The sequence below is a fragment of the Hypomesus nipponensis genome, chromosome 14 (genome assembly GCF_054491055.1).
Source record: "Hypomesus nipponensis isolate SF chromosome 14, ASM5449105v1, whole genome shotgun sequence".
Lineage (NCBI taxonomy): Eukaryota > Metazoa > Chordata > Actinopteri > Osmeriformes > Osmeridae > Hypomesus > Hypomesus nipponensis.
Genome location: NC_140374.1, coordinates 2,972,501 through 2,990,889, shown reverse-complemented (window position 1 = coordinate 2,990,889; position 18,389 = coordinate 2,972,501). Strand labels below are relative to the sequence as shown.

Sequence of the window (18,389 nt, the reverse complement as noted above, 5' to 3'; positions counted from 1 at the left end):
TCATCAACGAGTTCCGAAGTTAAGATGAAGAACAGCTGTTTTCACATAAATAAATGGTCACATGACTAAATGGTCACATGACTAAATGGTCAGAAATGATCAATGATTATTTCTGACTTTTGGATGGTAGATTCATAAAACTGTGAACCCAATACAGGATCAACCATATCAATGTTAAAAGCTCTAAATATTAAAGTGCATATCAAATGAAAAAGCAAACAGAAAGAAAATAATGTACAAAAGAAACTTATTAGTTTCATATTCCCTTTCATATTTCTATAATAATGTATGTTCGGATAATTAAACATTTTAAGATTCATAATTCATACTTTTTTGTTGTGAAAATGCCTTATTCTGAGTAGTGGATTGCAGTGCTTTAGGAAGTGTCTGGGTTCAACTCCTTATTCATAAAGAAACAAAACACGATGGTCAGAGATACAATGTAAGTTCTGTCTGGTCAGTTAGAGGTACCCACCTATACAAGTCCTCTGTATTATGACTGTATTCAGACTGTCCTCTGTATGTGTACAGCCCTCTGTTGCCATGGGGCTGTCTAGGGCAATGTGAATAAAGTTTACAAGTCTGAAAATACTGCATCAGGGGGTGCGAGGGGGTACCCCAAATAGTATGAGCAAAAGAAAACAGCGCAAGCTTGTAAATCTAACCCTGTGGTTGATGTTCTCCCGAGCTGAATGCTAACACCACAGGACCACTCACATTCCACAGAAACACACACTCTTTACTTGCATAGCTGACACAAAATCTTCCAACAAAACTATGTACAACCATCATAGGTACGCCAAACTATGTTTTCATCTGCACATTCAGTTCACGGGTCAGACAAGTCAAAATACAAATACAAACTATAGTTTAAGTATGAGGTAAAACCGTCAAATGAGTATCATGGATTAAACAACAACAAAAAGCCAGTTTTTCATCACCGACAGATTGGTGATTTTTTTTTACCTCATACAGTCCCACAGGCATTTGACCCCAGGTTTGTGGGGAATAGGGGAGGGAAAGTTCTGACCCCCGGAGGGGGTATCACTGGTACTGGTCCTGGAAGTTCCCATTCCCACAGTGAGGGTTCCCATCCTCATCCTCCTGCATGGTCACGCCTCTATTCTTCTTCCAGCCTTTCTTGCGGCCAACGATGGTTTCCGAGGTGCCATAGCTCTTCTGGTTTGCCAGGGAGCCGCTGCTGTTGAGCTCCGACTCCTCGGCCAGCTCGTCATCGTCCAAGATGCCGGCCTTGTCCTCGCTGGTGTCCTCCGGGTCTGCCCACTCCTGCTTCTCCCCCGAAGCGAATATGGCGTAGAAGATCACTCCGGTGTAGTGCACCATGGATGCGATGATAAACACATGTTGCCACTCCAGACGAGTCTATCATACATTGGAAGAGTGAACATGTGACCTTATAATACAGGCATATTACATGAAGATGGCTTTCATCCTTGCAATAACAGTTTAGTAACATTATAATATCGTTTTTTAGAGGTCTATAATATAATCTATATTATATTTTATTTTCACAGAAGCATTAGCTGCTTTGTTCCACAAGTGGGATGATGTTGTGAAGTTCTCAGGTATTGAATTAACGTAATCCAACTATGCACATGATTCGTCTTAAAAAAGTATTATTCTATGTCATAAACAATGTGTGTTCAAAATGTGTGCTTCTGCAATGCTTTGGGGCTATCTTGTTGTTATTATCAGTGATCTATGCACTTTGTAAAGCTCTCTCTTGGAAGTCGCTTTGGATAAAAGCGTCTGCTAAATGAATGAATGTAAATGTAAAATGATTAGCATCATGGTTTATCCTATTCAGGCTAACCTTGTTTTTAGTCAGGGCCCCGACGATCAGAGGACAGACCATCCCAGACAGGGTTCCAACCCCGTTGGAGATTCCCATGAGGATGCTGGCGTAGCGAGGGGCGATGTCCAAATGGTTTACGTTGAAGCCTAAGGGAGTGGAGGACGTGGTCAGTCCATGATTAGGAATACTAACCACTGTTTCTAACCAGCAGCGCCTTCAATAATATTAATGTCTGCCGGCAATGGAATTGTAATTACAGCCATTCGTTGTAGGCCACATAGCCGTGCAGTCTATGACTGCAGCTTGAAACATTGAAATCTGTCTCTCTTTCGTTGCCCTGCCAACAGTTTATGAAATATTCAGGGAAGTAGAGTGGAGAGTTGAAAATATTCCTCCTCTGACTCAAAGGAGAGTGTTGCCGTTTGCTCTCAGCTGCTGTTCATGAGGCAATTGTGAACAACAATGGAAGAGGAGACGCGAAAGCAAAAGATACGCCACAGAAATCAACATAACTAGACCGCATGACGACAAGACCACTTGATCAAGACCACTTAGCCTTCATATCTGTGCCTCTTAGACCTGTTTCACTCAAGTCCAGTACATGCCAATAGCATGACACACTTGATCAGACCATCCAGGGTTTTTTTTTTTTTTTACCGGAAATGGCGAACCCACTGAAGCCCACAGCCAGGACCAGGAAGGAGATGGCCACGCCTCGCGTGTGGGAGAAGCCCACCACCAGCAGCAGGGTGGCCTCCATCCCAAACCCTGCAGGGGGGGGGGCAGAACACAGGCTCAAGACAAGGCCTCGTCACATGGCTCGAGGAGAGGCCTCGCACAGCCGTAACACCCCCACCTCTGGGGGTACCCAATGACTGAAGAGTTGTCTACCTCCGCAGTTCATGATTTTTCGCACGTTGGTGGTGGACATGATTTTGTTGCTGCGGAGGAAGTCTGCCAGCTGGCCCCCGATTGGCACAATGATGGTCATGACCATGTGGGGCACTGCAGACAGGAGACCCACCTACACAGAGGACAGGAAGACTGTAGGTTAAGACAAGCATTAGCGATGAACCCCAATGAATTGAAGTTGCTGATTGGTAAAGCCTAACTTGCTGATGGGGAAGCCGACCTTACTGACGATCAAAACCGACCTTGCTGATGGGGAAACCAAAGACCTCTTCGAAGTAGGCGGGCTGGCTGATGAGGAGCAGGTAGAAGGTCCAGCTGCGGCAGAAGTTAGCCACAATGATGGCGTAAACGGGCATGGATGTGAAGAATCGGCGCCACGGAGTCTTAAACTTCTGAGGTGGCAAAGAAAGGGGGGGGGGGGTAGAAGGAGGCTGATTTAACAGACACAAAGGTCATCATACACTTTACATGTTTGATCTGTTTAACCAAGCTTCTTTAAACTGTGTACCTGAACCTTGACTAACTCTAGTTATCTTGTTGTACCACCAGATTTTTTGCAGAAGCTGGCTGTCAAGCGTGGTCGGAGAAGCTTACCTCAGTAGCGCTCAGGAGCTTCACCCCCTCGCCGATGGTGGTCTCGATGTAGATCCTCTCCTCCTCACTGATGGTGGGATGCTCTGCAGGGCTTCCGTAGGCCAGCAGCAGCCAGAAGATATACCAGATGAACCCAAACACACCTGGAGAACACCATGAAAAAACACCCCGATCCCCATAAGTTCTGTCCCATGGGATGACATCGACATGTTCGTGTTCTGTAGTAAATTCACTCATTAGTGCTCGTATGTAATTGGTGCAGGGGGTGGGGGGGTGGGGGGGGAGTTCAGACAGTCTGACAGAATTTCATTAGACCACGTGAACTCTGAACTGAACAGATTAATCACCCAAGGATTAGTCATCCATGCTTAAGAGATGTTCATTTTGGTCGATTAATCATGAGATGACATCAAGGAGGAGCTGCAGCGATTCTATTGGTCCAGAGACGGTGTGAGTGGGCTCCATCTTGATTAGCTAACAGCTCAGATATTGGACCAAGCTTACTAACCACAGTAGTTAGAGGGCTACAAGTTGTGGTGTCAAAACTGCTGGGTTTGGACTAACACTGTTTTAGCATGTCACTAAAGTGACACCTAGTGCATTATACGAAGCATTACTCAACAGCTGTGGATCCTTGTCACCTGTCTCTGAAGGCCGTTGTTATAAACTCATCCAATTAAGGCTCTACATTTATCTTAGATTCAGTTCATCACCATTAAGTACCAGTTTCCAGACCTCTGTCTGAATAATCTCTATCTTGAGTCATTTCCATCGAGACTGTCCAAACTTCGGCACATGTGTTTAACTGATGTCATCCTGGACAATGGAAGTCTCTACAGGCAGACACTGATCTGTGACTCATCACTTTGGCTTCGCTTCGCTTCAGATAGAACGTTCTACAACTCCTGACATGCACCTTCTTCTTCTGTCGCCGGTTGCGTCCTGGGCTCTGCCACAGTGGGAGGTCAAAACTTGGTCCACCCAGATATTGAGTTGTTCTTTCCACCCTATAACATGTTCTCACCATAGATATAGAAGACAGAAGGCCACCCTACGTATTGGACCAGCACCCCTGCCAGAGGCATGGCGATCACCGCTCCAGCATAGGAGCCTGCAACACAAACGCTGTATCAGACACATACACGCAGCTAAAGTATTGCTGCTTTTTTTAAACATTTTTTAGTCATTTAGCAGACGCTCTTATCCAGAGCGACTTACAGTAAGTAAAGGGACATTCCCCCCGAGGTAAGTAGAGTGAGGTGCCTTGCCCAAGGACACAACGTCATTTGGCGCAGCCGGGAATCGAACTGACAACCTTCTGATTAACAGCCCGAATCACTAACCGCTCTGCCACCTGAATCCCTAGCACTGCTAACACTGTAGGAAGCGGTACCGAAGATACCGTACGCACCATGCTGTAACTAACCAGACCTCAGTCACTTCTATAGTTGGAGCACTGTATCCATGTGCAGGTAATGTCTAAATGATTGGCTGTGTGAGTTTACATAAGTGAGACATTTGTATGTATTTACACATATACAGACATAGTGTACGTTTACATAAGGAGGATTCAGTTATCCTTTGAATCACTCTAATATTCAGTTATGTTCGTACAGGGGAGGAGAATCAACAACATTCTAACTGTAGCACAACGTGACAGAGACGGTACGCGATTGTACATTCTAATAATTCTGATAGGCTTCTAAACACTTGTTCTTAACAGAGAGGGAAGCATGAATGTGCTTTTGTACAGTGGGGAAAATGTCACTTCATTAGTTTGAATGGGAGAGAAGCTACTTCAGAGGGAGCAGGTGATCCTGGCTTCATTCACTGAGCCACGGCAAGAGGGTTTGCATGCTGGGGTTGTCATGGCATCAGTTTATTGTGGGGGACGTCTGTTGGGATACGTTTCAAGGAGAACAACAGCGGACATCTGCTAAACAAAATAGCCCTCTTTCCTGTTCCCCCAACTGCCACACTCAGGATGCTAAACATCTCTGCACAGAGAGAACAACTAAGTAGAAGGTCAATTACTCTATTTGAGTAATTGTGTGTGTGACGGTGTGTGTGTTGTGTGGTGTGTCTGAGTGTGTGTGTGACAGTGTGCGTATCTACTTATGTGAGAGTGTGTGTGTGTGTGTGTGTGTGGTTAAAATAAACAGTGGTGTGTTGACTAGTATATAATCTGCAAAACATTCAGATGTCAGTACCTCTTTCTTCTGCTTATTTTTGTCACCTATAAGTGTAGCTATTATCACATGGAGTTCAAATCCTCAACCGTGGTATAGAATACACTGTTTTTGGAGAATGTTGATTAGCTCTAAGGATTCTAATGACAAGGAACACAACTCACATCCATTCACTGCTTCGACATGCTCCAGACAAGCTGCTAATGAGTGGACAGTGATGTGTGTCGTCAGAGCTCACCGCAGAAGGAGGTCGTTGCGAGGCGGCTTCTCTCCAGGGGGGGGGCCCATTTAGCCCACATCCCATGGCATGCTGGGTAGGTTACTCCCTGCAGAGGCGGACATTGGGAGACAACATCCTCTCAACAAGTTCATCAACTACTTCTTACACCTGAAATATGTCCAAATATATGTCTGATGTATATGTTTCTTTTGTTTTGTTTTTTTATATAACTTTTGTGGGGTCACAAAGGTCGTCTGTGTTGCCTCCCCTGAGATTTGCGATGGGAGACCCCTCACCTCCACGAGGCCCTGCAGGATACGGACAAACAGGACGCAGCCATAGTGGGTCCTGGCTGCTGAGGGGATGAGCATGTTCAGCATGGACGTCAGGAAGATGGCCAAACCAAACACCCTGCGGAAACACTACCGTCGTTGGATTGTAGGATACAATTAAGGCCCGTGCATATGAGAGTGTGTATGTGCACACACTTGTGTGTGTGTTCACCACAGTCCTCGTTGATGTGTCATAAACACGCCCGAGTGATCCAGGTTTATGGGTTTGTGGCTTTGGCACTACGTCCTTATTGCCTGTCTCCCTCCCATCTCAGCAGTCACAGATCCTAATCTGTCCCTCTGCCTGTCTCCCATCCTCTGCCTGTCTCCCATCCTCTGCCTGTCTCCTATCCTCTGCCTGTCTCCCATTCTCTGCCTGTCTCCCATCTCTGCCAGCACTCTGATCAGACAGGTGATGACCCCCCCCCCCCCCCCCCGCTCCTCAAACCCACGCCCCCACCCCAGACTGACAGGCCTCACACTGGACCCACAACACCGATCCAGAGATGCCATTCTGAACCGAGCAGTTCTGCTTCCTCACCAGCGTGGCCGCCCCCCCCCCCTCCCCCACTCGCCCCGTTTCCAAAACAGCGTCGTTCGTGACACTTGTAATATTCCAGCGTCTGGTGTTTCAGCGAGGAATCAGACTCTGAATCTTTTATTATTAACTCTGTCATCCGCATGTGCCTCTTTCCTGCAGAGCTGTCATTACAGCCGGGCCGCTATCTGCACATCACCTCACTCCCCGCCTTAACCCTTACCTCGCGCACACAGTCACACACACACACAGTCACACACACAGTCACACACACAGTCACACACACACAGTCACACACAGTCAAACACACAGTCACACACAGTCAAACACACAGTCACACACACAGTCACACACAGTCACACACACAGTCACACACACAGTCACACACAGTCACACACACAGTCACACACACAGTCACACACACAGTCACATACACAGTCACAAACACAGTCACACACACAGTCACATACACAGTCACACACACAGTCACACACACAGTCACACACAGTCACACACACAGTCACACACAGTCAAACACACAGTCACACACACAGTCACACACACAGTCACACACACAGTCACACACAGTCACATTCACAGTCACACACACAGTCACACACACAGTCACACACACAGTCACACACACAGTCACACACAGTCACATTGACAGTCACACACACAGTCACACACACAGTCACACACACACAGTCACACACACCCCAGGGGGTCCTGTCCCAGGGGACCCTGTGTGTCCCTCACCTGTTGGCTGCCAGCTTGTTGGAGATGAAGCCTCCAGGGATCTGAGTGACAATGTAGCCCCAGAAGAAGGAGCCGTGGATCAGCCCCACCGTCTCTGGGTCCCAGTTAAACTGAGCTGGCTGGAGAACAGAAGGGTTAGGGTTAGTCTGGTCAAATGGTGCTGTGTGTTTGGGTGTGTTTCCAGCTATTATTTTACTGAGGACCATCGAAGGTTTGGGTGATGAAGCTGACCACTTGAACTTGATATGAAAGGCTGCGAATAATGTGCACTTTTTTTGATGTAGCTTCTTTGTTCAAACAATCCATCATTGATTGGGTTAATTACTATAAGTGGACACATGGAACATTTTGTAACAATTGTTTGTTATTTGTTATATATTTATAAGCTTTCATTGGTGATGGTAAAAACTGTGATTGCAGAATAACCAACAGTGCCTCTATGAATAATGTATGCATAACTTGACGAAGAAAATAGCAACTTTATTGATGCATAAAACATCCCTAAACTAGGGAACAGACACCCTCTAATTTACAGAATCCTGTAACCTGGGGAACAAATGTCCCCAATTTTAGACCAACTGTCCCCTAATCAAGGGAACACATGACCCAGCCTAGAGGACAGCTACCCCCTCACTGATCCCAAGTCCCTCCAGGCCTCCATAAACACAGCCCCTCAGCACCTGGTGAACAGGGGTCCATAAACACAGCCCTTCAGTACCTGGAGAACAGGGGTCCATAAACACAGCCCTTCAGTACCTGGAGAACAGGGGTCCATAAACACAGCCCTTCAGCACCTGGTGAACAGGGGTCCATAAACACAGCCCCTCAGCACCTGGTGAACAGGGGTCCATAAACACAGCCCTTCAGTACCTGGAGAACAGGGGTCCCATTGATGTAGACGGTGTTGTTGTTGACCATCTCCACGATGGCCACGCCCAGGTTGCAGCGGATGCCGAAGGAGATGCAGAACCCGAGGCCGCTGAGCATGGCGATGATGTAGCGCTTGGGCAGGCCAAAGCAGCCGCAGTCCAGGAGGGGCGGGGCTCGGGGCGGGGCCACCACCGGACGCCCGTCCTCCGTCAGCTCAATCTGGTCCTCTTCATCCACATTGCTGCCATCGATTTTCCTGCAGGGGAAATTTTAGGAAATATCCTACATTTAACGTACTGTGTGTATAGATAATGATCATGAGATTGGGAGACTATGTGCCTTTTGCTGTTTGTAAATTATTTGAGGACAACCAGGCTATGGAATAACTTTACAGTCTTTCAGACAGCGGGCAAACCCAGAAGGTACTTCTGATAAGGTCAACACGCATCTGTGATTCCGCCCCACACTTGTTCCATTAACCAGAGTTCCTCTTTGCTGGACCCCAGACTTACTGTTTCTGATGTGCACCTGAGTTCCTTTCCAGAATGTAATGAAGGGTTAGGGAGGCGGGGTGTGGGGGACCTTTCTATCCCCTGTTCTGAAAGGACATTCACTGTGGTGTGTGTGTGTGTGTGTGTGTGTGTGTGTGTGTGTGTGTGCGGGCGCGCGGGGGGGGGGGGTGCTTCTCCAGCCTGGCATCACTTCATGGATGACAAACAGAGGAGACAACAAGGAAAGAACAAGTGCTCACTGGCCAAACTGCTCTCCCTCACCACACACACACATTTCCCCCCCCCCCCTCCTCCTCCTGCTCTTGGTGCTACTCCACCAAGTCTGAGATACACCTGAAGACGAGCTAGGAAAGCAGTCGATCATTATCAGAGACAGGAAATGACCACACAGTGCTAATACAACATACTGGCTCTCGTTTGTCCCTGAAAATCCATTTTTGTCTCTGAGAGAGAAAAACATTTGGACCCCTTAAACAATTTTGCTATCCTTTTTAATGTTACTGTAAGACATTTAACTAAAACAGGACATCGGTCTTAAATGGTGGTAATGAGAGAACAGCCTTTACACCGTTAGCATCTCTGCTGTGGTACAATGGGTATTGTAAGTAAAAAGTGATTGTGACTGGACTAGACCACGGTCTGCTTTTTAGGGACCACCAGAGCACAAACAGCGTGAATGTGAACCAAACTATCATGATGCATCTCATACCTGTTTCTCAGTCTCTCACTCAATCTCTCTAATCAGGCGTTCACATACAAGACCACAGATGGAGACCGGAGTCGTAGTAGCTGAGATGTTCTGAGTGATGTGACTGATAAGAACCATAAATCACGTCTGCCATTTTGCTTTTGGGGTGTGTTCATTATTAAACAGACACCTATAGGACCCATTTTGTCCTCAACGGCTCACAGAGTTCCCGCCTAAAGCTTGCAGAGACCGGCTAATAAACTAAGATCGATTGCTTAGAAGAATCAATAATAAATGGCCCTTGAATAATACAAATGTTTCCCAGAGCATTCTGGATTACATCGTGCCAGGTTTCATTGTCAAGGGAAAATTAAGCCTCAGTCAATACAATCTTCCAATAATATTAGTGAGTAAATGAATGAATATATAACTGATTATATAGGTGTTTTTTATATTCTAGTGTTATGTTTTATTTATTAATAATAATTTCATAATTATTTTATGGATTTTAGTTGTAAGATGTTTTGTCTTAGTGATCCTATAGTCCACAATAAATAAAAATACTGGGTTAGTGTAAAATTAGTTCTTTTTCTTCAAATCCCTGTAAAATAATCTTCATATTTGACAGTAGGTATAGTTGAACACATTGGCTCCAAACATACTCATTTTCATTTCACAGGAAATTGCCTACTTGCATGTTTTATCTCCCTGAAAGACAAGCATCTACCTCATATGCTGAAGGTACCATACTTCCTTCTCCTTGTAAAATATGCACCTCTGTTTTAAAAAAAGAAATTCCATGATTACATTACTTGCTTTGGCTGGCTAGCAAACAAATCAAATATTCATGTATCTTCAGGATCTCTGAACATGTTGAGCTGAACCTGCAACTGGCTTCGAGTTTTTTGCGCGGTTCCTCTCAAAGCTTGTCCTGACGCCGTGGTCCTATTGTTTCTTACCATGCACAATCAGGATGGTAAAATATGTACATATTTCAACAGACTTGTTCAGGGCTAGGAAATGTATTACAATAAAATGTTATAAAACAGAGTTGTTGTGCTAGCCGTAGTCTTAACCCATAACTGTGCCATTCTTGTCAATCATATGACCATTTCCTTCCCTCCTAATTCCCCTAGGTCCAGTGCGCCCAGTCCTGCTCCCCGTCCTCCCAACTCACCTCTGTATGTTTCCCAGAGAGTCTCCTATGGTGTTCTTCACCTCCTCTTTCCCCGGATTCAACACCCGCTCCTTCAGACCGGCAAACCCCCCGAACGGCATCTTCCCTCTCTTCTCTCCGTTCCCCTCCTCCTCCTCTCTGACTTCCTCAGACTGTATCTCTGTGCCTCTCTGCTCCGGTTTGTTCCGCTAGACGTGGTGGCTCATCGTCCAACAGTTCCAAGCTTCCATCAGATCCCTCCTAATATGTGAGACAGGCTGCTCCTGTGGCTGGTGCCGGGGGTCCTGAGATGTGAGACAGGCTGCTCCTCTGGTTGGTGCCGGGGGTCCTGAGATGTGAGACAGGCTGCTCCTCTGGTTGGTGCCAGGGGTCCTGAGATGTGAGACAGGCTGCTCCTCTGGTTGGTGCCAGGGGTCCTGAGATGTGAGACAGGCTGCTCCTCTGCGCTCCCCTCTGAGGGGCAGAACTACCAGCAGGTCTGACAGAGAGATAAGCGAAGGGTGGGCAGCAAGGGAGGAGGGGTAAGATGGCTGAGGTGATGTGTCAGATGGGCTCCCCCTGGTCTAAGGGGAGTGGGTAGAGTCATTTCTTGGATGTTCAAATGAAAAGAGAAATGCAGGAGAGTGAGAAAGCGAGCGAAGAGCCAGGGATAGAGATTGTGTAAAGTGAATCCTTCAGCAGCTGGGCATTTTCAAGCTTGGATAGCTGCAGTAGAACAGAGAGGATCTCTCTGATGTCCTCTTCATCTGATTGATCCACTGTTCTGGGTGAGGAGGGAATGGGATACCTGGCCTCCAGTGCCCGCCCCTGCTCCCTCTATCCTCCCTCCCGCCAGTCTCCTTGCGCCATATCGTCAACCAGACAGGCAGGTTCATTTGACACCAGACCCGAGGATGAGGGATTAAATATTGACAGGATTGACAAACCGCATTCAACAGAGACAAGGCTAGTTGTCTGTTGCGCGGTGTAACATGTGCGCAGGTGTAATTTAAGAGGTATACATTAGATTCCAAGTACGCCCCATTCCTTCCCAGCGCATCCAGGTCAGCCAACGCGCTAATTAACGTTACTGCCTGCCTATGAAATGAGAAACTGATCTTCCATTCCCGCAGTCACACTTTTCTGCCAGATTAAATTGCACTCACTTTTTTGTCGGCAACTTTGGGGTATTCCCCTAACCAAATGCATGATTAACTGTTAGGACAAACCCGCCTTTTCCTGCTCATTAAATATGCACCAATTGTTTTAAAATTCAGATAATTATATTTAAAGATTCATCCGTAGGACAGGTTGGGATGCTCTCAGGCTTTGTTTTAGGCTACAGGTGCTGTTGCTGCTACTGGCCGGAACACCGGCGTGAGCCACAAATCACCTGGACTCCGCTGCTATAATGCCATCGGTGCCTGAAAGCATCTTTCTCTCGTTCGAGGCCGTGACCCAAAGAGTAGAAATGTAGCCTTTAATATCCCCTACTTGAATGTTTCTGCCAGGAGATGCATGTTACAAGATCAGTAGTCTACAACCCTTTATGCGTTCTGTCAATTGTTGCTTAAATATTGTGTAGGCTGCGTTGTATAGTTTTTTTCCCCCTAATCGTTCATCTTAACATTTGAGCCACGGTCTCCCGGTCATGTTTTAATTATTTTTAACCAGACAATTAAAGTCTGGGTTAGTTAGGTCTAGCCTACTGTCGATGTTAGAGTCTTGACCGCCATCTAGTGGTAAAGCGAAGCAGTGACGCGCGTTTCCAGATTTCCGTGTGTTGAACATACACACAACAAATTTAAGATTAGGAGTAGCTAACATGATAATGGCATTAGAGGCTACTTTTCTTTCAATCATTGCCAAAAAAATCCCCACGCTGCTGCTCCCGAATGTAACCAATGGGGGCATAACCCACATTGTCAATTTTAAAAGGATCACTTTCCGTGCTCGGTCCGTACCGATATTTATAAAAAGGTAGGCGTGTCTGTGTTTTTTGTGTGTGTGTGTGTGTGTGTGTGGACAAGAATGTGTGACTCTTCCATCTACAGTAGGCAGTTAATCGCCCAAAGTCGAAACACAACTATGTTTCCATTGCGCCGATCGCTTTTGCGTTTCTAAATAAGGTAAATGAAGCAGTTCAAATCCAATCTGGGCTCGGTGCACGTGAGCGTCGCTACCGCATGTCACCACTAGATGGCGGGAGGCGTGATGAAACCGAATAGTCTTCCGCGTTTTCCCGGAATTCAGCGCTGCTGCTGCTCTGATTACACCGTGTACTTTCCTCGCACGTTTCTGTGTCCCCTCTCTCTCACTAACCCCCGCCCCCCAAGAAGAAAAAAAATAAGGCAATTATACAACTCACTCTCCCCCCTCCTCCCCGGCTACCTCTCCTATCAACATATACTGCTTCTTCCACATGCAGTGGAGTACTGGGCCCCGGTGCACCGGCTCCAGCCATGTCGGCGAGGAATGCAGCGGCTGGTGGCGGTGACAGAGCGATAGGGGAACAGACAGGTAAACCCGACACTGTCAGTTTTCAAATAATAGCAAATTCAATTTTGTATTATTTTTTTGTTGCGGCTTTTCGCCAAAGCAGTGTATGTAGGGCTACCAGGAAACGGTTCGGGAGTTTATCAATGGTTGTGGCCATAAGCCATTCGCTGTGTGCCGAAACTAGGTCAGTAGATCAGTAGAGCAAACTGGCTGCTAAGGCACTTTTTTGAAAAATGTAGCAAAAATGAACATTTAGTTTGTTAACATATAACACTGTTGATGTTTACAACGGTAACTGAGGACTATTGCACGATCACAAGCTTGTGTGTAAGGGTTTGCGCTCATAGCTTAGCATAGTTGCAAATAGGTACTCCTATAGCCTAAGCTATTATTCTATAGGATCTTAACATGGCCCACGATAAACATCCATGTCTATGATATGCTAAAAATAATAAACATTAAAGGTTATTGCCCTTATTGGTCGGTTACATTTAAAAGAATAGTTGCGCAATTTGGAATTGTTTGTCGGTATGTTGAAAGTTTAGCATGTGAAACTGAGACTATTTGGATGTTTGTGTGACAAAGGAGGATTTCTCGATGTGGTTTGGTTAGGCCACTTTTTATGGTCTTCCTTTTTGCAATAGCGTATTATTGAGAAGAAGAAAAAAAAACTGGCTATACTTGTAGGTTAGTGTCACAGTCCTCGTCCAATTAGGGCCATTGTGAGCTTACACATTTAGCCTTAGTTTTGAGAGCAATGGGTTAATTTAAAAAGCAATACATTATCAGTACAAATTGAATTGTGGATAATATAAAACTTATTGTCTTCACCGTATTGTTTTTTATTTAGAATAATTCCTAATTATGTCTGTTGTAACCTGTATTGAGCGACTGCTAAATCTAGTTAAAATTGTATATTTACTGCACATTCTGTGGTGAGGTGCATTAAGTTTCTTTTTTATTTCAATAAAAAATAAAAACATTGTCGTATTGTTATGCAGCCTACACGTGTACGTGCAGTTGTGTGACGGTTATATAATATGTAGGTCAAACTAGCAGCTCTTGTTATGGGCCACCGTGACCGCTTATTCCTTTTGGATCCTCTTGGGTTTGTTATACTCTCACGTTTATCTACTTTAGCTGAAACATGCTTAAGTGTGGATACTGAAACTTATGTTATTTCTGAAGTGTGATACTTCTGTAATATTGGATAACACTCCAAAGTGCACTAACATGTCTCAATCTATTTGCCCCATGGTGATTTAAATAGGATCTCAAATGGATCAGCTTTCTTTGTTTGTAAAGGAGGATTAGGCAGTGTTTAATATGTGTTGATATTGACATGTTCATCATCACAATTGTAGTCATGGGGTGTCAGGTTTAATACTAGGTCTTAATGACAGTTGGTTACATGGTTTACCTTTTTAAATAAAATAAGTATCATGATTATGTGTTAACAAGGATATGCCCCTGCCTGCACACACATCTTCTATGTGTTTTCTTAAGCTATCTCTGTAACATTGACCTACGAGCCTACCCTCCCCCAAGCCCATCTCAGTAGCCAGGAAGTGACTCGAACCTCTGATGCTGACATCATCAGGAAGTCATGTCAAATGAAGGCTAATTTGTTTAAAGGACATGTTCTTTGGTACACAAGCCCTGTGTTTCTAGGGTAGAAGGTATCAATAGTATACAGCCAATAGTATGTCTGTGTCGTTCTCCTTCTGAATGCCTGTGCTGCTCCTGCTCTCACAAATGGAGGCTGTTAGTCAGTCACATTGAAAGCTGTGTGTGAAGGTGGAGTGTGTTGATAGGGTCAAAGCACTCGTGTGGAAAGGCAGTGATTTGTAGGTCAAGATCACCAGTTTACGACGTGGAAAACGCCTGCATCCAAACATTTGAGATGTTGTTCAATGGCAAAGTCTGTTATGCAGTGTTAAGGGCGAGCTGGATAATCATCGCTAACCTGAAGCACGCCGGGCGAGGTACAACTCTCCCTGTCAGACTGATGGTCAAAGTGAACTGCTTTCGTCCCCTGGCCAAGCTGTGATGGTTTTGTATAGTCGATCATGGGCCTGAACTAATGAAGTTATCGTGGGGTCAGGCCGAGGTAGAAGAGTTGTGTTGTCAAGCTCCTATTGTACTCCACGTTCTGTCCCAGATCACTTCTGTTCTGTTTCCCTCCATCAATATCAATACAACTGTTATTCTTCTTTTCAGTGGTTACGTTTCAGAATGTGACTTGACAAACACAAATTCTTCAGTTGTTCGCAATAAACTCCCATCATTATTTGACATTGTGCGTGTAAATATAGAGACGGTCTAGCCTTGTTTGGGAAGAAGATCCTGCTATCTTCCAGCCACATGCCTGACTTTGTCCTCAAGTCATGTCTTTATTGATCTGTAACTCATCCAATCAGAAGAGACCCTGTCCTTGCTCGCTGTGGCCCCTTCTTTTGTTGTGGTGACATGACCTGCAGCATACCATAAATATTTCTGTGTGTCCTTTTAGCTTCTTGTGTTTCCTGGCACCATCGCTGGTGACAGCACTTACTTGTAGGCCGCTCAGCCCACCCCTGCCTCCGTGGTTCACACAGCCTCATTTTGTTGTCGATGCTTATACAACTGGCATCATTGCAGTGGTGTGTAGCCTATCAGAAAACCCTCCTCCATCTCCGCTTATGTGATGCGGCAATTTTCTTCTGGTGTCAATACGAGTGAAAAACGTAGTAAAAAAAAAAAAAAAAAGTCTTGGTGGTAATTATGAATGAGTTACTTGAAGGGTTCCTGTGTGACGCCAAAGCTGTCAATCTGGCGAGGATGCACACGCCAGACGGGAGGTCAGAGGAGTGAGAGAGGTGGTGGAAAGGGGATCAGGTGGGGTAAGAGTTCGTGGCCAGGCGGTGCGCGATGCTCCCCAGCGTGTTGCTTCACTGGACGGAGAAGGCTTAGAACATCAGCCTCTGTTGATCTGGTAATGGCTATTTAGGTTACTGGGTCTGTAGAGCGCCGAGTTAAAGACAGGAGTATGTGAACCAGCAGCAGTGTGCAGGTTGCGGTTGCTCTGGCTGTGACGCAAGTCCCCTTTTTTTAATGATGTTTGTTGTTGTCTTTGCATGGTAAGATGATGCGGAATGCCCCCTGCTTTACCCGTTCCTTGAACCGTGTGAGTGCGTGTGTTCCAGGGGATGTGCTGGTGGAGCAAAACCAAAGCCTCTCTTTGTCGGTGCCCAGCTTGATGCCTGCCTCCTCAGCTGCTGCGCTGTCCTCGGGCACAGAGCTTCCTCGCAAACGCAAGGGCAGCATGGACACCCAGTAAGTGTGTGTGTGTGTGTGTGTGTGTGTGTGTGTGTGTGTGTGTGTGTGTGTGTGTGTGTGTGTGTGTGTGTGTGTGTGTGTGTGTGTGTGTGTGTGTGTGTGTGTGTGTGTGTGTGTGTGTGTGTGTGTGTGTGTGTGTGTGTGTGTGTGTGTGTGTGTGTGTGTGTGTGTGTATTAGTCACACTTGCTTACAGTATTCATTTCTAGATGTTTGGTCTTGAAATGAAGGGTGCTATTGTCAACAACCAAAAAAACAATCATCCAAGTTTTTTTTTAACCACGCATTGTCTTCCCAGAGAAACAAAATCGTCTTCTTTCCTGGATGTGGAGATGGATGAGGAGCCAGATGGGTACGTGGTCATGGACTCCACTCCAGGTTTCAGCGTTTGCATCATCTGACCATCAAATGACATGTTCTGCCTCTTTCCTCCCATTGCTGCAGGTCTGAAGGAGAGGATCAACATGTGAAGATTAAGTGCTTCAGGTATTTCTGCTATTTGTTCTAACTTCAGCAGGAGTATTAGGGTTTTGTATACAATGGTGCAGATTTGTAAGAAGTAGCTTAGCTCAGCTTTAGCGTCTGCTGGTCTTATGGCTGGGGTTGTTCTCAGGGAGCCCCACAGTCAGATTGAGAAGCGACGGCGAGACAAGATGAACAACCTTATCGATGAGCTGTCTGCCATGATCCCCACCTGCAACCCCATGTCGCGCAAGCTGGACAAGCTGACGGTGCTGCGTATGGCTGTGCAGCACCTCAAGTCTCTCAAAGGTACCGCCAGTGAGTGCGCCTCAGAGCAGGAACCGTGTCAGACTGGGTTAGAAGACTCTATCCTGAAAGTGTTGGTCATTGTAATGCAGGGCTTTTGAAACCTGTTTCCGGAGCGCTACGTACCTTTCCGTAGTCTCCTCCCCCTCCCCTCCAGTTGTAGCATTTCCTCTCTCTGACTCAACCCATCACTCCTTCTCTCCCTCCCTCTCTTTGTGCTCTCACTCTTCCTCCTGTCCCTGCTCTCGTTCCGCCAGGTTCCACCAGTTCTTTCACAGAAGCCAACTACAAGCCGTCCTTCCTCCCCGACGAGGAGCTCAAGCACTTGGTCCTCAAGGTGAGCATCACAACTGCTCCAGTGGGAACAGCATCTCTGTGAAAGACTGCCCCCCCCCCCCAGCGTAGCACAGACATGACCTCCCAAAGACTGCCCCCCCCCCCCAGCGTAGCACAGACATGACCTCCCAAAGACTGCCCCCCCCCCAGCATAGCACAGACATGACCTCCCAAAGACTGCCCCCCCCCCCCCCCAGCATAGCACAGACATGACCTCCCAAAAACTGCCCCACCCCCCCAGCATAGCACAGTCATGACCTCCCAAAGACTGCCCCCCCCCCCCCCCCAGCATAGCACAGACATGACCTCCCAAAGACTGCCCCAGACATGGTCTCAGTGCAGAACACACCATACGTTTTCTCTTGTCTGGTCATCGTCACACATGTTACTGCGTTACATTTCAGTTTAACATTTAGATTTCGACGAGTCCTTCTCTTCTCCTCCCTCTCTCCTGTTCAGGCTGCAGATGGGTTTTTGTTTGTGGTGGGCTGTGATCGAGGTAAAATAGTCTTTGTCTCAGAGTCCGTCAGCAAGATACTCAACTACTGTCGGGTGAGTATTGTACTTCAGCGGTGTTTGGAACCCCGGTACTAGAACCAGATTAGAACCAACTTGCTAGGGTCCTTGTCAGAAGGCCTCCCATACGTTTTGCCAGCAGTTGCAGGGTCAGAATTGAGGTTTAGTTATAGTTCAGTGGAGCTGATTGGTCGGTTTAAAGGTCGGTGATTGTGATCCCCAGACGGAGCTGATTGGTCAGAGTCTGTTTGACTATGTCCACCCTAAAGACATCAGCAAGGTGAAGGAGCAGCTGTCTGCTTCGGAGCTCTACCCCCGTGAGAGACTCATAGATGCCAAGAGTAAGTTTCATTTTTTACTGTGTGTGC

At 46.4% G+C, this 18,389-nt stretch overlaps 2 protein-coding genes across 3 annotated transcripts in view; one reads left to right on the top strand and one right to left on the bottom strand.

The window, feature by feature from the left end:
* Positions 1-687: 687 nt before the first annotated feature.
* On the bottom strand, positions 688-10,708 carry slc17a8 (solute carrier family 17 member 8). Its single transcript, XM_084672015.1, has 12 exons — positions 10,608-10,708; positions 8,231-8,486; positions 7,361-7,479; positions 6,028-6,142; positions 5,750-5,837; positions 4,347-4,433; positions 3,323-3,465; positions 2,971-3,120; positions 2,708-2,840; positions 2,474-2,584; positions 1,835-1,962; positions 688-1,383 (listed from the first exon to the last, which is right to left on the bottom strand). The coding sequence occupies exons 1-12, from the start codon at positions 10,706-10,708 to the stop codon at positions 1,045-1,047; spliced, it is 1,770 nt and encodes a 589-aa protein (XP_084528141.1). The 3' UTR covers positions 688-1,044.
* Positions 10,709-12,900: 2,192 nt separating this feature from the next.
* The window catches only part of bmal2 (basic helix-loop-helix ARNT like 2), a 12,324-nt gene continuing 6,835 nt past the window's right edge, over positions 12,901-18,389 (top strand). Inside the window, exons 1-8 of one of the 2 annotated variants that reach the window (XM_084672009.1) lie at positions 12,901-13,106; positions 16,271-16,400; positions 16,700-16,753; positions 16,846-16,887; positions 17,015-17,181; positions 17,427-17,506; positions 17,965-18,057; positions 18,245-18,362. In XM_084672009.1, the coding sequence (XP_084528135.1) occupies positions 13,049-13,106; positions 16,271-16,400; positions 16,700-16,753; positions 16,846-16,887; positions 17,015-17,181; positions 17,427-17,506; positions 17,965-18,057; positions 18,245-18,362 (742 nt within the window). In that variant the 5' untranslated portion in view covers positions 12,901-13,048. The remainder of the gene's footprint in view (positions 13,107-16,270; positions 16,401-16,699; positions 16,754-16,845; positions 16,888-17,014; positions 17,182-17,426; positions 17,507-17,964; positions 18,058-18,244; positions 18,363-18,389) is intronic. The other variant, XM_084672010.1, reaches the window with a different exon arrangement.